Below are 19,428 nucleotides of genomic sequence, written 5' to 3'. Positions count from 1 at the left end.
TCATCGACGTATTTGTCTACATCTCTCTCTCTATATAATCTTCTACTAGTACAAGAAACGTTCTTCTTGTATTTGTGAGAAATCTTGAGAAAGAGGTTAAAGAACAGAGATATTCATTGAATTACTTTCTCAACTGAGGTAATATGTTATTTGGTTTGTGAAGATGATGACAAACTACAAATTCATAAGCGTTGAGCATAGGGAGCTTGCAAACAAAAGCAAGCTTTTTCAGCTCGAGTATGAATCCAAATCAAGTAATTCGATCGGAATAGTAACTAATAACAGAGCATCAGATTATATAATACCCTGTCTGGAAACTCGACCAGAGTTCAGAATATTCAGAGTTAGGGTTTCGTGATGATTTAAGAACGCACTCGTGTAAAGAGTCGCATTCCTCGATGAGACTCAGGATCGTTATCGTACGGTTCGTGCGTCAAGGCGAGCGGTTTCTCGACCTGACCTATCGGCGGCGGCATCAAGGGTTTTCGAGAAACTTGACTAGAAGGTTTGACTGAGGCCGGTGTGTCGTCAACAGCCGCCGATGGGACCAAAAGCGACGAAGCCATCGAAGTATTGGTGCGTGTGAACGGAAAAAGAGGGTTTGTGATTATACCTACTATGTTTAAAAGCTGAGCCCCACATCAAATTAATTTAGTGCAACCTGAACCAAACTATTTATTCATGTTTATTATATTTGTATCGTCTAACCTATAATACGAAAAAAAAAGAAAAAAAAAAACCTATTATACGTTTTTACCTACATTCAAGTTATTTTTATCTTGAGACCGAAACTTTTTTTATTATTATTTTTTACATATATTCTCACTCACATATAAGTACTGTAAGTCAAAACAAATATTCAGAAAATATACACAGATACACTCCTGTATACAATACTTGGGTTTGGTTTTAACTAAACTCAACTCAATTGCTGCTTATACATGAAATAGGATTAAGAAGCAATGGTAAAACATAGCGTACTTGAAAATGCTATATAATATACAACAATGTATGTGATATATAACACTGATTTCAAAATATAGATGTTTAGCTATTTGATTTATGAAAAGAAAAAAAAAACATTTAAGCATATGTATACGTAGAGAATCCTATCACATGATGAAGGTTACGAACATATCAATATCAAAGCATATAGCTTACACGTAAAAGGATGTTTCATAAAATCATTATTTTCATTAATACATTTTCAAAACTAATTACAAGGACTCGTCTTGCAGATATTTAGATGACCCCGCTTACATGATCTTATTCGTCACAGAAACAATTACAATTTATTGGTCAATATAAATGAAAACAGTATTTTCTTGTTCTTCTTCTTTTATGGTCTGTCACATAAACCTTGGATCATCATTCTATTAGGATTGCATTATCCCACTTATTGCCTCTTACCATTGTTGATATTGTGAGTCTTATTATAGTTCTCCCCATATTCAAGAAGCTCATCCAAAACACTATCGTCCAAGTACTCAAACTCAAAAACTTGACTAGAAGAGGAAGAAGTGTTAGCCGCGGTGGTAGAGGATCCGGCTCCCATGTTGTACTCATGAGGGAAGTTGAGAATGGCGGCTTGGCCTCTCATTGAATAGGCCGCTCGATCATAGGCTCGAGCTGCGTCTTCTGCAGTGTCAAATGTCCCTAACCACACACGCTCTCCGTGCTTCCTCGAATCTCTTATTTCCGCTGCGTATTTTCCCCAAGGCCGTCTCCTTACTCCACGGAACTTCACTTGCTCGGCTCCTCCTCCATTGCTACGACCTCCTTGATCCATATATATGTGTGTTTGTGTGTGTATAATGTTGTGTGTGAGAAGAGAGACAAAGACAAAGTGAGTAAGAAGAAGAAGAAGAAAGAAGGGATGTATGAGAGTTTGGAGACGTACACAAGTTTTAGCGTCTGTGTGTGTTTTTATGTTTGTCTCTGTGTGTTAATTTTGCATGGATTAAAAGAGATTTGATTTGTGGGAATTTATAGGCAAGGAAACAAGTGGGTCCATTAACCTAATATTCGTAAGTTCGAACCATCCACTTATCAAAAAATCTTATATAGAGATGTTCTTTATACCTTTTTCTCTCTTTCAACATAGATGTTCCATATTGTATTATAGATTTTTCCTTAGGGAGCTATTGGTCTTATGAATTCAATATATTTGGCATCAGCTGCTACCAATCTGTTATATATTTATTTTGAATCTTTACAAGAAAAACAAAACTAATATTGAATTTACATATCGGAAAGCAACTGCTGATTATAAAAAGACCGGTTACAATGTATCAAAATTTAAACTCTAGTATACTGAATTAATTTTCATCAATTCGGATAGTTATTTTCTTTTTCGAAAACAAATCTAACCTAATAAATAAAATAAAATAAAACTAATTTGTAGATGTTTTGAAGTTAATAAACTCAAGTTGAACTTGGCCAAAATAAAAAGTGAAGAAGAGAAACAGAAAATTAAAAATACAAAATGGTGGTATTGATGGGAACAGCAATGGAATCTTGTTACCAAAAATATGATGTGTAGTGAATGAATAATAAAGAGAGAAAGAACCAAAGTACAGTAGAGAGGACCCATGGGAATATGTATGACTTCGCAGGTAGTGCGCACGTGGGCTGACCTCTCCTGCTACTCTCTCTCAACACCGACTTTCTCTCTCTCTCTCTCCCTTGGACCAACTTTCATGTTTTCAACTTTTCTCAATTACTCGCAGAATCTACGCCTTGGGGATATGACTACTGACTAGTGATCTGATCATCCTCTCCAAAATTAAGTTCTTTGACATGACTTTACATTTCCCATAAATGTTTTCATCTTGTGATCAATTGTATTTTCACATCCTTTCATATTTTATTTTTATTATATAAACAGTTCGGAATATATTACTGGATCAACCAATTAATTTACTACTCTTAAGATCAAGTTTACGATTTACGAATATACATTATCCAAGCAAATTAAACACGTTTACGAATATTTTGGATCGGTCAAGTCCAAAACTCCAAATTGAGCTAACTAAGATGAGATTTCTGGTTATGCGACTCTAATTAAGGATCAGATTAATATATAAGAGCTAGCTTCATTAATTGTCGATTAGTGATCTGCGATTACATCTGATTATTCACTTGGCCTTGGCAAATATTATTATGCCTAGTTAACGACTTATAACGTATCTGTTCAAGTTTCAGATGTAAGTATTGATCATTGCATTAAGCAAATCTTAATAAAAATATTATGTTCATATATATACATATATATATATATATATATGTTTACATAAATTTCCAATAATTTTGTGAGAGAGATCATTTGTAAGTTGTGAACGCAAATACAAAAGGTATTCGCAATTTGATTTTATGCTTCGCATCTCACGCTTGCATATACGATTTACTTGTTTTAAATTAAAAACATTTATTAAGATATCATACTTTCATTTTATATAAAGTTTAAGAATTAAAAATCGTGGTGGTTTAATTTATATAATAATCAATTATCAAGCTTATGATAGGTTGAGAATTAAGAATTTCATTGATTTTGTGGTACGTATTTTTTTTTTTGTAGCTATTATTCTCTAAGATATCTGATCGTTAATGTGTTGTCATCGATTAGATTAACTGAATACTCATCAATAATATGGAATAGACAGTTGAACGGAGCACACACATGCAAGATCACGTAAAACAACTCAACCTAAATGAAAATGTATAGAGAAACGCACAGACAGTTAAGCTTGGAACGCGTCAAGCAAACGCTTTCTCCTTTGATCTTTATTAACAAAATTTATCTTTTCCTATGATACAATTTTGTCTCGGCTCTTACTCAATCTATTCCTACCAATAGAATTGAACCCGACTAAAGAACGAGCATTAAACCTATCTCTCCTACACCCGTGTAGTCCCAAGAGAAAACAAACACTCACCTTCTCAGCTTTTTGTTTTGCTAGCTTCGAAGTATACAATCACGTACAAAGAGTCTAAAGTGTTCAAAATGGCTCGTGGCCAAACCCTAGACTATTTATACTCACTACTCGAAACCCTAACCCTAGGATCTTCGAGGATCTCACGGAAACGGAATATACTTGCTTGTCAAGCTTATCCTTTCCTTATTTGATGTGAAGAATATTCACCATATCTTCACACGCAATTCGTCTCTATCTTTGCTGCCAAGCAAGAAATCTTCCTTAGCACGTCACTCCATCCACTTAAGCTTTGCCACGTCATCTCACGACTCCATGTCAACAACTTCAAGTGTCTGATGTGATCCCAGGCGTCTGATGTGGTCTCAGGCGTCTGAACAGATGCGGCTTCCTGACCTTCACAGCAAGCTGTTCTGGAACTGTATCTTCACTAAAATCTTGAAAAAACACGAATCCGCAACCTCTTCGAATACCTTACATACTCTAGAATCTGAATCTTATTATAATTAAATATGTAAGTTTTTATAAAATATAATTAATCGCTAAATTAGTTCCATAAAATTAACATTAGGGGGTCACTTTCATTAAGAAACTTCTACCGGAAGATGCATTCCTCCTAGTTCCTACGTATAAGTGAACATTCCATAGCCTGTCTTTCTTTCGTAAATCTCTTTTTTTTTTGTTTACATTACTCAATGCATATATCGAAATATATAAAATTTTATAAACTTATATATCTATTAACCCTATTTTTCACGTGTGTTTTTGCCTGATGATTTATTCATGCAGCCTAGTGAGTTGTGAATTGTGAGATCAACATCAACAATATCTACGATTAACGTTAAGTCAGTTGAAAAAAAAAAGAAAAAAGGATATGTCCAATGTATCTAGTAGGTGATCATAATAAAATCTCTCTATCATGGTCATAAAGTAGATATATATATATAATTCTTTAAGTTTTATTTTTGTTACTTTTTTATAAATCTATGTATAGATATATGTATTATTAAAAATCATTAGTTAGCCATTTTTGGCTGCTCCTGGTCCTGGATTCGATATGTGAATGTGTCCGTACATATTCCAAATCTATTTTTATTTATTTAAAGTCTACAAAAGAGATTTATAGAGTTTCTTTTTTGCCTTCCTTTCTTTTATATCCGATTACCTTTCCCTTTCACATCACATTTAAAATAATGATTTCAGTTTTATTATTGAAGTCGTTTAAATCTGACTTGGCTTTGACTCCTAAGGTCCACGACACATATTTTATGACTTGACTTTAATGACATGTAATTAAACAAACATATTGGTTTTCACCAAAAAAAAAAAAAAAAAAAAAAAGAAAGAAAAACATAGTATTGGTTACATTTTCACCAAAAAGTTTATTTCTGATAAACTGTAAAACTATAATATGTCAAACTATAATATCTTAAATATAGCTTAAAAAGTTCAACCCTGGTCCTGGTATGCTTAACCCACAGTGCATTCCAATTAGGTTATTCTATTTCTGTTAAACATCTAAAACGCACAATTCATATCCTTGTAATTCACATTTTTCATAATGATTTATTTATTATTGGAGTTTATGTTCATTATAATTTTTAATCAGAGCATGTATAAAAATAAATAAATTACACAATAATTCGTTCAATAGTCTTTTTCTCAATCGACAGTTCTGACGTCTTTCTTGAACTGAAAGGCGTAATGAATCTAATAATATTAATTCAACACTAAGAGAATAGAATTTAAGAAAATTGGAATTAACGTTCATTCTATTGTAGTAGACTAATGATAATCCATGGGGAGGAAAAAACGAAGTTTGTGTGGTTTGGATTGAATAAGAATCAGAATCTTCAATTGTTGTCTCCATTACGACTAGTGTAAGTGCTCTCTCTCGAGGTTGGGGACAATATATATAGCTACGACTAGACTTCATAAAGCCCTTTTATGTCTTCGTGCATGAACCTACATTCTACTAATTGAATACCATATATTATAAGGAGAATCTTCCTATATATATAATCGGCAACGTCCATGAAGGAACCTATAGCTAATAAAAGGTTAAGTGAATGAATAAGAACCATTAACATATACATAGATGAAGCTTCTAAAAGTCCAAAATATAATTTGTTTATTTTCTATTACCAAATATCGATCAAAACATATTTCCCACCATGAAGCGGATATATAACTAACTAATAGTATCATAATTTAACTCGACACAAAAAAATGAAATTTACTATAAAAAAAAATTATAACCAGATAATATATTAATTAAATTTTCAGATTTATAATTTTTAACTATTACTTAAATACATCCTTTTAATTACAAAACAAAAAAAAAATACGAAACGATTAGAGTTAGAGATACTCATATAAATTTATGTACGATTAGTTTTAGCTCTTTAACTTCGTCTTTTTGTTTTCCAAATCAGTATCAAATAATATATTTACACAAATATATTCAGGTTAAGATTTGTAAAAGAATAGCGTAATAGATATAGGCATAATCTCTGGACACTGAACATAATGGGCCAGCCCACCAAATTTACTCGTGACCCACATGTGGTCCACGCACACAGCTGCACTAAAAATGATCCCCAATTAATAGTATAGATGGAGAAACAACAGGTTGATGGATAAAGTTTAAGAAAAAAAGATATATGCCATTGTATTTTTATGAAAATTTTGATCTCATTTAATGATCCGCCAATAAATGAAATAAGCATTGGAATATGATGTTTTGACTCGCACATATATCAACGATTTTCAAATACATACGTTGTTGACCCAAGATTGCTCTTAGTTTCTTGAAATGTTATAGTAAAGTAAACAAAGTCAAGCCTTAGTTTGAGATCATCGATCCGTACATTACATAGGAGCCAAAGCTTTTTTTCTACTTATAGAGAATCTCCAACATGAAAACAAAAACGAAGAAAACTAGTAGAAGTCGAGTGAGTTTCATCTCGGAGACACGTGTACCCCGATGGGTCTGACGCACTCACGTGACCGACCAACCATCACGTGCTGCTTGATCCACCTCACCGTTGCTCTCTTTGACCTAGTGGTTGACGTGGCGCATGACGATGACTCCCTCTCAGCCTCAGAACCTCTCTCATTCGTAGTCTCAAGTCAAAAGTCAAATTGTTAGTGTTACATTCAAACTAATTCAATTTTCGAAATAGTTCAACCAAATTTCGAAATGTTTATATATCTCGCAACCTAAATTCATGAACCAAAACGCTTTCACAGCTGTTTTGTCATGTGAAAACTGTAAACTAACTCAGTTTTTTTTTTCTACAATTTCCTGAATGCATTGTTTTTTCTAGTACTATTACTGTTTTAAGAAAGATTATATTTACGTGTGAAATATTCTTCTGCTGCTCTCTGCTCTGGTACTTTTTTGTATTTTTGTATTTTTTTTTTTTTTGTAAGTTTCCAACCATGGATCTGAATCTAACTTTGTCGATTTGTGATTTCCTCCACTACATAATTTTTACAATTGTGATTGTCTCCGTCGTGTGCACGTTTTCAGTTTATCATGTTAACCAAAAAAAAATTTGAGAGCGCAATAATAAATTTATAGTATATCTTGCAAAGGTATCCATCTCCATGCAAAAGTCGATTATAAATAAATAGTCACTTAAATGATAATTTAATACACATATACGTACCTAAAATGACTCGAAGAAGTATTTGAAACAGATAATCTTGAGGGTATATTGTATTTTACTTTAAATTTGCTAAAGATAAGAAACTATCAGAGAAGAAAAAATTCAAATATGACACGAAACTGTATTTCTCACCGAACCTATTCTGTTCTCTTCTGTCGTGAGCCGAACTATTCAACATATAAACACGATAGAGTATGGAAACAGTGTCCTTCTTTATCTTATTTTATTCTGTCTGCCATTGTCGTTTTTAAAGTTTTTTTTTTAATCTTCCCATTTCTTGTAGATAGATCTATAAAACATAAAGGTTAAAATTCAAAGCCAACACTTCGGATTCATTCTTTTCTTGCGGTAGATTTGACCCTTTCTTCTCATTCCTTCTTAATTTATTTCTCGACTGGATTAGACACAGAAAGGAGAATTCTTTTACTAATCCTTGTGTCTTTTTGTAACCGGTTCGAACCATATACTTAGACCTTCAATATCAAGCTATTATAGTTTCCAAATTTAACCATGAATTTTGAGCAAATGACTTACACATAACTTGTTACATTACAACGCAGCTTTGACTACCCCCCCCCCCCCAAAAAAAAAAAAAGGACTGTCGTAAGAAGATCAACTTAATTAGCAACCGACAAGTGTGGTTAGCTGGAGTTCACAGATTCTAATAATTGAAAAGGACCATTATATTAGCGAATCCAAGTATATCATCATTATATATGTATATGAATTAAATATAAACGTAACCTTCATGGACAAACAATACTTTCACAATCAGAAGATCCAACTCAATTATAATCAAAATGTCAATTAAATTAGTCCACTTGTATATAAGCAAGACTTGTTTTCTTATTGTTTTCCTCTCACTAAAGAAGTACGTAAAAATTGTTTTGAATAAACAACTCTTACAGCCAACGAGTCACATAGATCGAGAAAATAAAAATTAATAGTTGTATAAGATTCAGAAAAGATGATGACTTAAATGTTGACAAAACAAGAAAGACGATAACCTAAATAAATATAATGAATCATATAAGAAGAGCCTCAGAAATCTCACCAACTCTTTCTCTCTCTCTTCCATTGCATTGCTTCATCTCTGTTTTTCTCCTCTACCTCCACCTCTTCTACTATTCTGGTCTATCTCTTACACACGCAAATACGTATATATACATACACACATTCACTTCAGATTCTTGATTTGGGAAAGAGAGAAGATTCAATAGAAAAACTTACTTAGTTCCTTGATTTTTTTTTGCCTTCAAACCCTAAAGGGTAGTTTTCTATATATATTCATTTAGATTTTTTGTTTTGTAGTCTAATGGATCTAACAGACCGTCGTAACCCTTTTAATAACTTGGTATTTCCGCCGCCGCCACCTCCAACGAGGACTTTCACAAGCCCTATTTTCCCACGAACAAGCTCCTCCGGCACGAGTTTCCCCATTCTCGCCATCGCAGTGGTCGGAATCTTAGCCACTGCGTTCTTGCTTGTGAGTTACTACATCTTCGTGATCAAATGCTGTCTTAACTGGCACCAAATAGACATCTTCCGCCGCCGCAGACGAAGCAGTGACCAAAACCCTCTAATGATTTACTCCCCTCATGAAGTCAACAGAGGACTCGACGAATCCGCCATTAGAGCTATCCCAATCTTTAAGTTCAAGAAGAGAGACGTTGTTGCAGGAGAAGAAGATCAGAACAAGAGCTCTCAAGAATGCTCTGTTTGCTTGAACGAGTTTCAAGAAAACGAGAAGCTGCGGATTATTCCAAACTGCTGCCACGTGTTTCACATAGACTGTATCGACATTTGGCTTCAGGGGAATGCGAATTGTCCCTTGTGTAGAACCAGCGTTTCTTGCGATGCAAGTTTCCCTCTCGACCTAATCTCTGCACCGAGCTCTTCCCCGGAGAACAGCCCTCCTTCTCGGAACCGGAACCTTGGACCCGGTATGGTATTAGGAGGTGACGATGATTTTGTCGTGATCGAGCTTGGGGCCAGTAATGGTAATAACAGAGAAAGCGTGAGAGACAGAGACTTCCTTATGGAACAAGAAAGGGTTGCTTTGGACGAGGTGGTAACCGGACACACCCCAAAATTAATCAGTACGTCGCCTAGAAACATTGATTATCGAGCAATGCATAAGAAGGAGAGAAAATTTCACAAAGTGATAAGTATGGGAGACGAATGCATCAATACTCGAGGCAAAAATGAGCAATTTGGTGAAATTCAGCTCATAAGAAGATCGATATCAATGGATTCATCAGCGGATCGTCAGCTGTATCTGGCTGTGCAAGAAGCGATTAGCAGGAGAAAGGAGCAGATTCCTGTGGCCAGAGACGGTGGAGGTTATACGGAAGATAGTAGCAGTAGTAGTGGACCTAGTGGTAATAACAGAGTGATGAAGAGATGTTTCTTCTCTTTTGGAAGTAGTAGAAGTTCGAAAAGTTCATCAATATTACCAGTCTATTTGGAACCCTAATTGTAGCTTTTCTCTTCATTCTTTATTTTTATATTTTGATTTTGTGTATTTTATTTGTTATTTTTCTGAGGTGAATTTATAAAAGATTGTCATTGACGGTTGAAGTAGGAGAGACAGACAGACATATATATATGATTTTGTATGTAGTGAGCACCTATATATATATATGCATGTAGGTGCTCACTGCTTTTTCCTTTTTCCGCTATATGTGTTCACAGTTCACTGTTGATAAGTCAAAGGAGTTGATGAGTACTTGAAATACGTAGGTAGTGCCATAGGAGTCACAGTATAGGAGTCACAGTGTACAGTGTTTTCATTAATGCGTTGGTAATTTTCTCAAGTTTTTAATATAACCCAAACTAAATACAACAGGCCCAAGAAGCTATTTAAAGGCGTGAAGGCCCACAAAACAGAACATAACCTCAGGAGCCATGTGGAACAGAGCTAGAGTCTCTCTATTAGAGTAAGATCATCCTCGTTGGGGTATCTTAGGAGGTTAAGATACCCCCACTTTTTCAAAAAAAGTATGTTATATAAGAATTTTCTTTGGAAAAGTGGGGGTATCTTAGTCTATGAGGATGCCCTAAGGTAGTAAGGTAGTAGACAAATCTTTTTTAGGCGTCACAAGTGAAGTAAGTTTTCTAAAGCTCATGATCTTGCATCTCTTCAAGAACACTTAAAGGAACGCCGTGATTGATCACCTGGAATAGTCCCCACTTCTCTGCAGCGTCTTTGATCTTCTCCACAAGGCCTTCTCTCGCGACACGTGGAGTTCTGCAAAATCGATGATGGGTACTGCTTTCGTCTCGTTGAAAGCTCTGCGCTCACTATAAGATGAGAACTGGATGGTTGAATATTTGAGTTTGGTGTGTTCGACTTCCTGCCGACGACCCGATTTTGCTGACCGTGACTGTAGTTTATGACATTATGTAACCATGTTTTTTTTTTCTTGATAAATAATAGTAAACCAATAACAACTACTGAATAATTGGTTTACTTCAACTAGTTCGGTTATTTTCGGTTTGGGATGTTTGTTATAATTGAATGAAAGATTTACTTCTTTACAAAAAAGAAAAGAAAAAAGGCAAAGCAGAGGAACGGAACATTATAAGCTTCCACCTGAGAAAGATTCCGACGAGAAAGATCAGACCTGCGACACACCTTGAGAGACAGAGAAAGATAATGGGTTTCTTCTCTTTCCTTGGAAGAGTCCTCTTCGCTTCTCTATTCATCCTCTCCGCTTGGCAAATGTGAGTTTTCTTTCTCTCGTTCGTTTCTCCCCGATTTGTTTTTGTGATTAGGGTTCGACGACATCTTCTTCCTAGCGAATTTGCTGGATCCGATTTAATTGAGATTCTTCCCGCATAGATTTATGATATTGATTGGTCTAGGAACCAACATCTAGGGTAAATCTAGGGATTTTTTTGTTTTTTTTTTTAACTTCTTTTGTCCGTTGATCTTTTACTATCCACATCTCTTTCTTAATTCAAATTTCCAATTCCTTAATCGATTTTGCATCCCACGAGGTTTCAGCAGTTTTGTAGCTATAGCCTATACGTTATGTGAATACGTTATCTATCAATGTTTGATTTGCTCATTGGTGATCTTATCCCCCACTGCTTTGGAGGGCACTTAAAAAAAAGTTTTCCTCTGTTAGGAAACGAGTTTAATTTATCGTATAGTAGCCGTTTTGTTCATATGGGAATACAAATCTGTTTGGCTCAGAATTTCACCCCTTGTTTCTTCGTTGACTCTCTAGTCTTATGTTTAGAACCTAATTAGATATATGACTATGCATCTCGGGACATCTTATTTAGGTTCAATGACTTTGGAGCTGACGGTGGTTCAGCAGCTAAAGAGTTAGCTCCAAAGCTTGATCTGACCAAAGCCCATCTCTCTTCCAGATTTGGAGTAGCGTTGCCCAACTTAGAGGTATGGACATTGCTCTTTATCTTATTGAGTAGTGGTTCCTTGTCTTTAATGCTGTCTAGATTTTTATGTTTCTGTCTGACTTGGAAAACGAACTTCAACAGGTGAAACAAGTGGTATGGACTATTGTTGCTCTGAAAGGACTTGGAGGCTTACTCTTTGTTATCGGCAACATCTTTGGTGCCTATCTTCTGGTTAGGATTTCTTCACTTTTTGTTAAAAAAAATAATATCCAAAGCTAAGTTGTTGTATTGACTTTGGATTTCAATTTGTTTATTTCTTAGGCTGTCTACTTGGTGGTTATTAGTCCCATTTTGTATGATTTCTACAACTACGGACCCGAGGACCGCCAGTTCTCTCTTCTATTGACTGAATTCCTGCAGGTTTGATTAAACACTTTTTCTTCATCATTTACTCGTTTTAGCTTGTTTTTGCCATGGGACAGGTTCTTGTTCTTCGAGCTGAACTTACTCTTGAGTGAAGAATGTTCCCTTGGGGCCTCTTCTGAAAACCCAAATCCTCTTTGATAGAGTTCTCATTCTTTTGCATTGATGTTTGATCCCAGAGCGTTGCGCTTCTCGGGGCGTTGCTCTTTTTTATCGGGATGAAGAATTCAACGAAGACTTCCAAGGTGATTCTGAAGAAAAGGACTCCCAAGCCTAAAGCTGCTTAGAGTTCTTCCATTCTCTCGTCCACAGACAAATCAGGCTTCGGGTCTCTCCAAGCATTACCGTTATTTATCTCCTTTCAACTTTTGTTTCTTTTTCTATTGGTAGGATATTAGAAAATCAACCATATTTTGTATTCTTCTCTATTAATTTTGATTTAACTTTGGGGATGTACGAGTTTTCTTCTGCTAAATCATACTATTCTTTCCAGTGATATTAAATTTGGGTCGAGAAGATATGATTTATTGTTTTGGCCTTTGAGGTCATCATCCCGTTTAGAGCCGTGGGTTTGTTTGGCTCGATATTTTGTTATGCAAACAGGTCAAATTCCTTACAACCGTTTTGAACTTATAAAAAGTTGTATTTACATTGGAATGTCTAGTTTAATAAATCCAACGGACAAGCTTAACACGATATCACATCAATAAATTTTGTCATATCTGACTTGTGTTTTGAATAAAGGTGTATAGAGAACCTAAACCGCTAATTATTTATGTGATAATTATAATATAAGAGATTTTTGATTAATTTATTCAAAGATATATTACCTTTTGTTTTAAACTAGAATATGATTCTTTCCATTATATGTGGCACACAAAATCTCTCAAAATAAATAAATAGGTAATCAAGGTATTGGTTAGTCTAAAGTTGGTATATGAAAAAAAAAAGTTATATTATCTCTTTGGTCTAAAGTTCGTTCATATGGTCTTTATCACTTATCTTTTGCTTTTTAGAAATAAACTCATTCAATATTAACAAAAGCTACGAACAATCCCAAAAAAAACAACTAATTAAACTGAGATAATTTGTTTTGCTTCGGAAATAACTGTCACGAGCTGAATAATTTAACAATACCTATATTTAGGCCAAATACATAAAGGACCTAGAGTTAATAATTTTGTGTGTTTATAATTAACTCAACAATACCAAAAATTTGGATAATTTTTAACCTCAAAATTTTATATTCGGGTGCTTGTTTTTATTTTTAATAGTCCTCATAAAAGAGAATATAGTCAAACATATAATTTAGTAGTTTAGTCTAACTAGTGAAAAAGGGAAAACACTTGACACAAAATAAAAAGCAAAAAATTAAGAGATTCGACCGTTTAACGAAAACACAAGCCAAGCACACACTCTTTAAACACTCCATTCTCTCTATATATACACACGCCTACTCATCATATAAAGATATTAACAAAAACTTACAACAAGAAGCTCCGGCGATGTCATCAACGGCGAGAAATATTTCCACCGGAGGGAACCGAAAGTCGAGTAGGCTGCAGCGGCGTGCTCCACCGCCTCTAAAGATAAACCCTTCCGAAGCGAATTGGAAAGTGGCTATTCCTCTTTTATCACCTACTGAGTCGCCGCCGCATAAGCCATCGGCTGTAGTGAAAAGGGAGGACCAACGGTGGGGAAAAGAGGCGGAGAAGCCCCCGATTTTCAAGAAGTGGCAGCACCCTGCGGCTCCGTTTTATTACCAGCCTGCGCCGTCATCGAACCAGCCGTTTGCATGGCCAAATTAACGTTCTCTTGATAATATTAGGTCTAGCAAACAAATACCTAAATATTTATTATGCTTATCATATGTGATAAAATTACATATGTTATGTTTATTTTTAACATATTATATATTATGTATTATCTTTAATTATGCAACATGTATGTTTGGTTATTGATGTTGTTATTTCCTTCATGTAAGTTGAACCATGAATTATAATATAACTCTTATTTCGCATTATACTATGTAACTTTGCATTATAATTTATGTGGCAATTGTAATTAATTATCGATATTCGTTTGGCACTACAAAATATAAATTTTCGTAATGAATTTCGGCAAGTAAATTAGACATGTCTAATATATAGGTGTTTTCTTCCAGTTGTAGACTCTCTTATCATTTGATAGCCGTATAAGCAGGTGACCAAAATAAAGTAAAAAGAACGACATATTAATAATTTAATATAGTTCGGTTTATCTTGGAACTCATGAGCTAATTATAAGAGTTTTAGGTCTGTTCGTAGTATAGTTGAAATCAAGAAAGAAGGCAACATTAAATACTACGCGAAACCGAAACGTATAAATTAATAAGAAGTTTTCAGATCCGTATACAAACCGTATCAGTCCCTCCCCTCCTGCATGCCCTTATAAGCGAAACGTCTATCAAAACACTTTACACACTAGTCTTGTACTGATCTCGCCTTTACTTTAATTATAGACAAAGATCTCTGTGGTCTCATGCAAAAAGAAAGTAAAGATGATTCTGTGTACATCTGTTTTGATTTGCATATGTATTGGCTTATATGGAAAAGGTACATGCATCTATTTTTCTTTTATTTCTTTGATAAAGAAGTATTTATGATGCATGCATTCATTCGTACACAGGGATTTCTCAAAGACAGAGACATTTGTATTGTGTTTTTGTGACCAGAATGTGGACTGAAAAAGTTAAAGGAACCAGCACGTGTTCATCACTCGACACGTGGCAAAATACATTTGAATTCAAAAAACAAATATTGCACCAGCCGGGAATCGAACCCGGGTCTGTACCGTGGCAGGGTACTATTCTACCACTAGACCACTGGTGCGTTTGTTACTGACGATACATTTAATAAATATATAATCGTAGTTTTTGTTATTTGTACTAATTTACTTGGGCAATCAAAATATACGGTTTTTCATGTGTACAATGACAATTACCCAAATGAGACAATTGCCAATAAAAATATAGTACCGTAGTAGTAAAAGCGATATATATTTTAGTGATTTTATTTGGATCCAAAGAGATGCTGCTTGCACTAAAAAGAGACTCATTTTCTGAAAAGAGTTAAGTTGCGGTTGGTCCCCGCACAAAAATAAAATAAAAAATTGATTCGGTATGTTATTGAATAAAAAGATGGAGTGTTTAACTAAATCATGTCTTAAGCTAGCTAGGTTGGTCAGTCTAACGTGTTACAAACGAAAACCCCGAAAATTAGTATGCATGTTTATTTAATAGTCTATAAAATTTATATATCTCGAAGCAGTACTTGAATAAACTAACTAACTTATGTTTATCATGTGAGCCTGTTTAATTTTTAATACGTTAAGTTATGATTGTTTAAAGAACTAATTGTTTCAATGTAAAACATTGATATAGTAGTCATGCGATCAAATCATTGACAAGGCAAAATTATTGAATGATTAACATATAATAAGACATCAAACATACCGAGCCCATGGTATTATTATATTCATTTAATCGAATTAATATCTTTAAAATCCATGTAAAAATCATCCATAATAGGAAAAAATTAAACCAATTTTCATATAAAAAAAAATAAAAGGAAAAAGGACCAATAAAAGTAGTAGATAGGATATTTACAGTTATGAATAAGAAATGTATACCTAAAAAAGAAAGAAAAAGATAAAAGGGGGGAGGAATTGAATTTGGTAAGAGTCCACGTAAGGTCAAGAAGAAGAAGAAGAAGAAGATGTCGTGCTCGTGTTGTGTTCCAAACCAAAAGCCCGTCTATGTTCTCTTCATGTACCGTTTCTTTGGCCCCACCTCCCTCCTTCTTCTCTCTCTCTCTCTCTCTCTCTCTCTCTCTCTCTCTCTCTCTCTCTCTCTCTCTCTCTCTCTCTCTCCTCAAAACGTAAATTTACTCGCAGACGCAGAGAGACAGAGACAAAGAGAGAGAGAGAGACAGAGACATTGAGACTTCACACAAATTTTACTCCCATAGAGCTCTCTCTCTCTCTCTCTTTCTACATTCTGATGAGCTTCATGAGATCGAGGGAGAGACATTCACAGAACAAACCCACAAAGTGTTGAGACTCGTTTCCTTCGTAAACTTTTTTAAAAGTGAGATTTTTTTGGCTTGATCGTTTTGTTTAAGACTAGTTTACTTGCAGGTACTGCTTTCTGAAAATGTGATATGGTTTTATTCCTCATCTGATTTTGCTTTTTCCCCCGATTGCACATGTTTGTAAGGAATCAGTAGATTTTTGCTCTTTTTGTTGTTCATCGTTTCATATATTTTTGTGATTAATAAATTTGGTTGGTGAAACAAGAAAATCTTAATCGCATAATGTTTTTCAATTAACTTTACTCTTCTTTAAAACCAAAGTTTTGAATTTTGCATCTTTCTGATTTTTGATTTTCCCCAAGATGTTTCATCGGTAAAGGAACAGTCTTTCAAAATTCCAATCTTTGACGCATATTTATTTAATTGAAACTCTCGAATTTGGATTCTGGGTACGAAGCAAAAGCTCTCCTTTTTTTTTTTAATTTATTAAATTAATATTTTTTTTGTTCTCAGGAAAGAGCAGTAATCGATGTTAAAGACATTGTTAGTTCAATGGCTTGTGTTCTTGTTGTTAATCGGCTCCGTCGCCGCCTCCGGGGAAGACGACGATAGCTTGTCGATATGCAACTGCGACGACGAAGACATTTTCTTTAGCTTCGAGTCAATCCTCGAATCGCAAAAAGTCGGCGACTTTCTTATCGCTATCGCTTATTTCTCGATCCCAATCGAGCTTCTCTACTTCGTTAGCCGCACCAATGTGCCTTCACCGTACAATTGGGTCGTGTGCGAGTTCATAGCCTTCATTGTTCTCTGTGGCATGACCCATCTCCTCTCTGGTTTCACCTACGGCCCTCACTCGTCCTGGGTCATGACAGCTGTCACCGTCTTCAAGATGCTCACTGGGATCGTCTCTTTCCTCACCGCACTCTCGTTGGTCACTCTCCTACCCTTGCTCCTTAAGGCTAAGGTTCGTGAGTTCATGTTGAATAAGAAGACTAGAGAGCTTGATCGTGAGGTTGGCATCATTATGAAGCAGACTGAGACCAGTTTGCACGTTCGTATGCTCACTACCAAGATTAGGACATCTCTCGATCGCCACACGATCCTGTACACGACGCTTGTGGAGTTGTCCAAGACTTTGGGGCTCAAGAACTGTGCGGTTTGGATCCCCAATGAGATCAAGACGGAGATGAATCTGACGCATGAGTTGAGACCTGATGGTGAGAATGTGGGTGAGTTTTCAATACCGATTACTGAGTCTGATGTTGTGAGGATTAAGAGAAGCGAAGAGGTCAATATGTTGAGCCCTGGCTCTGCGCTTGCCTCCATGACTAGCCGAGGCAAACCAGGTCCTACGGTTGGGATAAGAGTCCCCATGCTTCGGGTTTGTAACTTCAAAGGTGGAACACCTGAGGCTATCCACATGTGTTATGCAATCTTGGTTTGTGTGCTTCCGTTGCGTTTGGCCCGGAACTGGACTTATCAAGAGCTGGAGATTGTTAAGGTTGTTGCTGATCAAGTGGCGGTTGCCATCTCTCATGCCGTGATTCTTGAAGAATCTCAGCTTATGAGAGAGAAACTCGCGGAACAGAACCGAGCGCTTCAGGTGGCAAGGGAGAATGCGCTGAGAGCTAATCAAGCCAAGGCTGCGTTCGAGCAGATGATGAGTGATGCAATGAGGCGTCCTGTGCGGTCCATTCTCGGGTTGCTTCCTTTGATAATTCAGGACGGGAAATTACCTGAGAACCAGACGGTTATCGTGGATGTGATGAAGAGAACCAGCCAGTTACTTTTACAGCTTGTAAACAACGCTGGGGATATAAACAGCGGGAGAATGCGCGCTGCAGAGGCACATTATTTTAGTTTGCATTCTGTTGTGAAGGAAACAGTTTGCTTGGCGAGGTGTTTATGCGTGGGGAACGGTTTTGGTTTCTCAGCTGAAGTTTATAGAGCATTGCCTGATTACGTAGTCGGCGATGATAGAAGGGTGTTTCAAGTGATCTTGCATATGCTTGGGGTTTTAGTGAACCGCAAGATCAAAGGGAATGTGACTTTATGGGTTTTACCAGAAAGCGGAAACTCACAAGTATTAGAGAGGAAAAATAACCAAGAAGCGGTTTGGCGACAATGCTATTCCAAAGAATACATCGAAGTTAGATTCGGATTCGAGGTAGCTGCAGAAGGTGAAGAGAATAGTAGTAGTAGTGGTAGTAGTAGTAACCTGGAGGAGGGAGAGGAGATACAAAGTCTCGACATCTGCCAAAATATTGTAAAGGTTAGAGAATTGTGTTTGTATTTTTTTTGCTATTGCAGCTGAAACTTGGTTTGAACTCTAATTTTGTTTGGTTGACAGTACATGCAAGGGAATATTCGGGTTGTGGAGGATGGTCTAGGTTTGGTGAAAAGCCTGTCGGTTGTTTTCAGGTTCCAACTCCGGCGATCGGTAATGTCGCGGGGCGGTGGATATTCTGGAGAAACGTATAAAACCTCAACTCCGCCATCTACTAGTCACTGATCATTGGGGTGGACTGTAGTAGAAAAGAGACCTAAGGGTGGAATCTGAAAATTTGTAAAAATAGTAGGGCGGATTGAGATAACAGAGAGCGAGAGGCGCAAAACGTTGTCGTTTGGTTGTAAGAAAGTTAACTAGGTTTAACCTATTATCATGTAGGCAAAAGCTATGGTTCAGACTTGTTACTTGCTGGATAACAGAACTGAAAGTTTTTTTTTTAAAAAGGTGTGTCCGAGGATGTTCTTTTTTATGTTTGTTGTCTCATCGATGTGTAGTTGGATTGTTAAGTAGAGCAAACAAAACTAGCTAAGTGTGTATTCTTAAACGGATTGAAAGATTTGACCAAAAAAAAAAAAAAACCGATTGAAAGATTAACAAAGCCTAAACTCCTTTTGTAAAATATTTGATATAGTATTTAGTTTAGTAAACCCTTAAACAGGCAAATCCAA

At 35.8% G+C, this 19,428-nt stretch overlaps 5 protein-coding genes and 1 non-coding gene across 7 annotated transcripts; 4 read left to right on the top strand and 2 right to left on the bottom strand.

The window, feature by feature from the left end:
* Nucleotides 1-1,396: 1,396 nt before the first annotated feature.
* On the bottom strand, nucleotides 1,397-1,789 carry LOC17900327 (ethylene-responsive transcription factor 14). Its single transcript, XM_006305831.1, has one exon. The coding sequence runs from the start codon at nucleotides 1,787-1,789 to the stop codon at nucleotides 1,397-1,399; it is 393 nt and encodes a 130-aa protein (XP_006305893.1).
* Nucleotides 1,790-8,607: 6,818 nt separating this feature from the next.
* On the top strand, nucleotides 8,608-10,198 carry LOC17898527 (RING-H2 finger protein ATL1). The gene has a single exon (XM_006303710.2). It carries the CDS (start codon nucleotides 8,922-8,924, stop codon nucleotides 10,080-10,082), a length of 1,161 nt encoding a protein of 386 aa, XP_006303772.1. The 5' UTR covers nucleotides 8,608-8,921; the 3' UTR covers nucleotides 10,083-10,198.
* Nucleotides 10,199-10,839: 641 nt separating this feature from the next.
* LOC17898381 lies at nucleotides 10,840-12,922 on the top strand. Its single transcript, XM_006304158.2, has 5 exons — nucleotides 10,840-11,332; nucleotides 11,900-12,014; nucleotides 12,116-12,205; nucleotides 12,296-12,394; nucleotides 12,577-12,922. Exons 1-5 carry the CDS (start codon nucleotides 11,127-11,129, stop codon nucleotides 12,682-12,684), a joined length of 618 nt encoding a protein of 205 aa, XP_006304220.2. The 5' UTR covers nucleotides 10,840-11,126; the 3' UTR covers nucleotides 12,685-12,922.
* Nucleotides 12,923-13,813: 891 nt separating this feature from the next.
* On the top strand, nucleotides 13,814-14,399 carry LOC17900627 (uncharacterized protein At4g14450, chloroplastic). Its single transcript, XM_006303130.2, has one exon. The coding sequence runs from the start codon at nucleotides 13,903-13,905 to the stop codon at nucleotides 14,203-14,205; it is 303 nt and encodes a 100-aa protein (XP_006303192.1). The 5' UTR covers nucleotides 13,814-13,902; the 3' UTR covers nucleotides 14,206-14,399.
* A 797-nt stretch (nucleotides 14,400-15,196) lies between these two features.
* TRNAG-GCC lies at nucleotides 15,197-15,267 on the bottom strand. The gene has a single exon. It is a non-coding gene; the product is annotated as a tRNA-Gly (tRNA).
* Nucleotides 15,268-16,286: 1,019 nt separating this feature from the next.
* LOC17897259 (ethylene response sensor 2) lies at nucleotides 16,287-19,243 on the top strand. 2 transcript variants are annotated; one of them, XM_023789907.1, is made up of 3 exons: nucleotides 16,287-16,523; nucleotides 16,981-18,742; nucleotides 18,821-19,243. In XM_023789907.1, exons 2-3 carry the CDS (start codon nucleotides 16,997-16,999, stop codon nucleotides 18,980-18,982), a joined length of 1,908 nt encoding a protein of 635 aa, XP_023645675.1. In that variant the 5' UTR covers nucleotides 16,287-16,523; nucleotides 16,981-16,996; the 3' UTR covers nucleotides 18,983-19,243. The 2 variants fall into 2 exon arrangements, with proteins under 2 accessions (XP_023645675.1, XP_006306986.1); XM_006306924.2 differs by having other exon boundaries at nucleotides 16,288-16,573.
* Nucleotides 19,244-19,428: the final 185 nt, after the last annotated feature.

Source organism: Capsella rubella, unplaced genomic scaffold, assembly GCF_000375325.1.
Source record: "Capsella rubella cultivar Monte Gargano unplaced genomic scaffold, Caprub1_0 scaffold_1, whole genome shotgun sequence".
Taxonomy (NCBI): domain Eukaryota; kingdom Viridiplantae; phylum Streptophyta; class Magnoliopsida; order Brassicales; family Brassicaceae; genus Capsella; species Capsella rubella.
This window is presented reverse-complemented; position numbering and strand designations above follow the sequence as displayed.

What these genes read in the sequence shown, in the direction of transcription:
- LOC17900327 (XM_006305831.1), bottom strand. Translation starts at nt 1,789, where the DNA reads ATGGATCAAGGAGGTCGTAGCAATGGAGGAGGAGCCGAGCAAGTGAAG.
- LOC17898527 (XM_006303710.2), top strand. Translation starts at nt 8,922, where the DNA reads ATGGATCTAACAGACCGTCGTAACCCTTTTAATAACTTGGTATTTCCG.
- LOC17898381 (XM_006304158.2), top strand. Translation starts at nt 11,127, where the DNA reads ATGAAAGATTTACTTCTTTACAAAAAAGAAAAGAAAAAAGGCAAAGCA. An exon ending in TAGCGTTGCCCAACTTAGAG is followed by an intron (nt 12,015 to 12,115) that starts GTATGGACATTG and finishes GAACTTCAACAG; the next exon opens with GTGAAACAAGTGGTATGGAC. An exon ending in TATTGACTGAATTCCTGCAG is followed by an intron (nt 12,395 to 12,576) that starts GTTTGATTAAAC and finishes GTTTGATCCCAG; the next exon opens with AGCGTTGCGCTTCTCGGGGC.
- LOC17900627 (XM_006303130.2), top strand. Translation starts at nt 13,903, where the DNA reads ATGTCATCAACGGCGAGAAATATTTCCACCGGAGGGAACCGAAAGTCG.
- LOC17897259 (XM_023789907.1), top strand. Translation starts at nt 16,997, where the DNA reads ATGTTAAAGACATTGTTAGTTCAATGGCTTGTGTTCTTGTTGTTAATC. An exon ending in TCTGCCAAAATATTGTAAAG is followed by an intron (nt 18,743 to 18,820) that starts GTTAGAGAATTG and finishes TTTGGTTGACAG; the next exon opens with TACATGCAAGGGAATATTCG.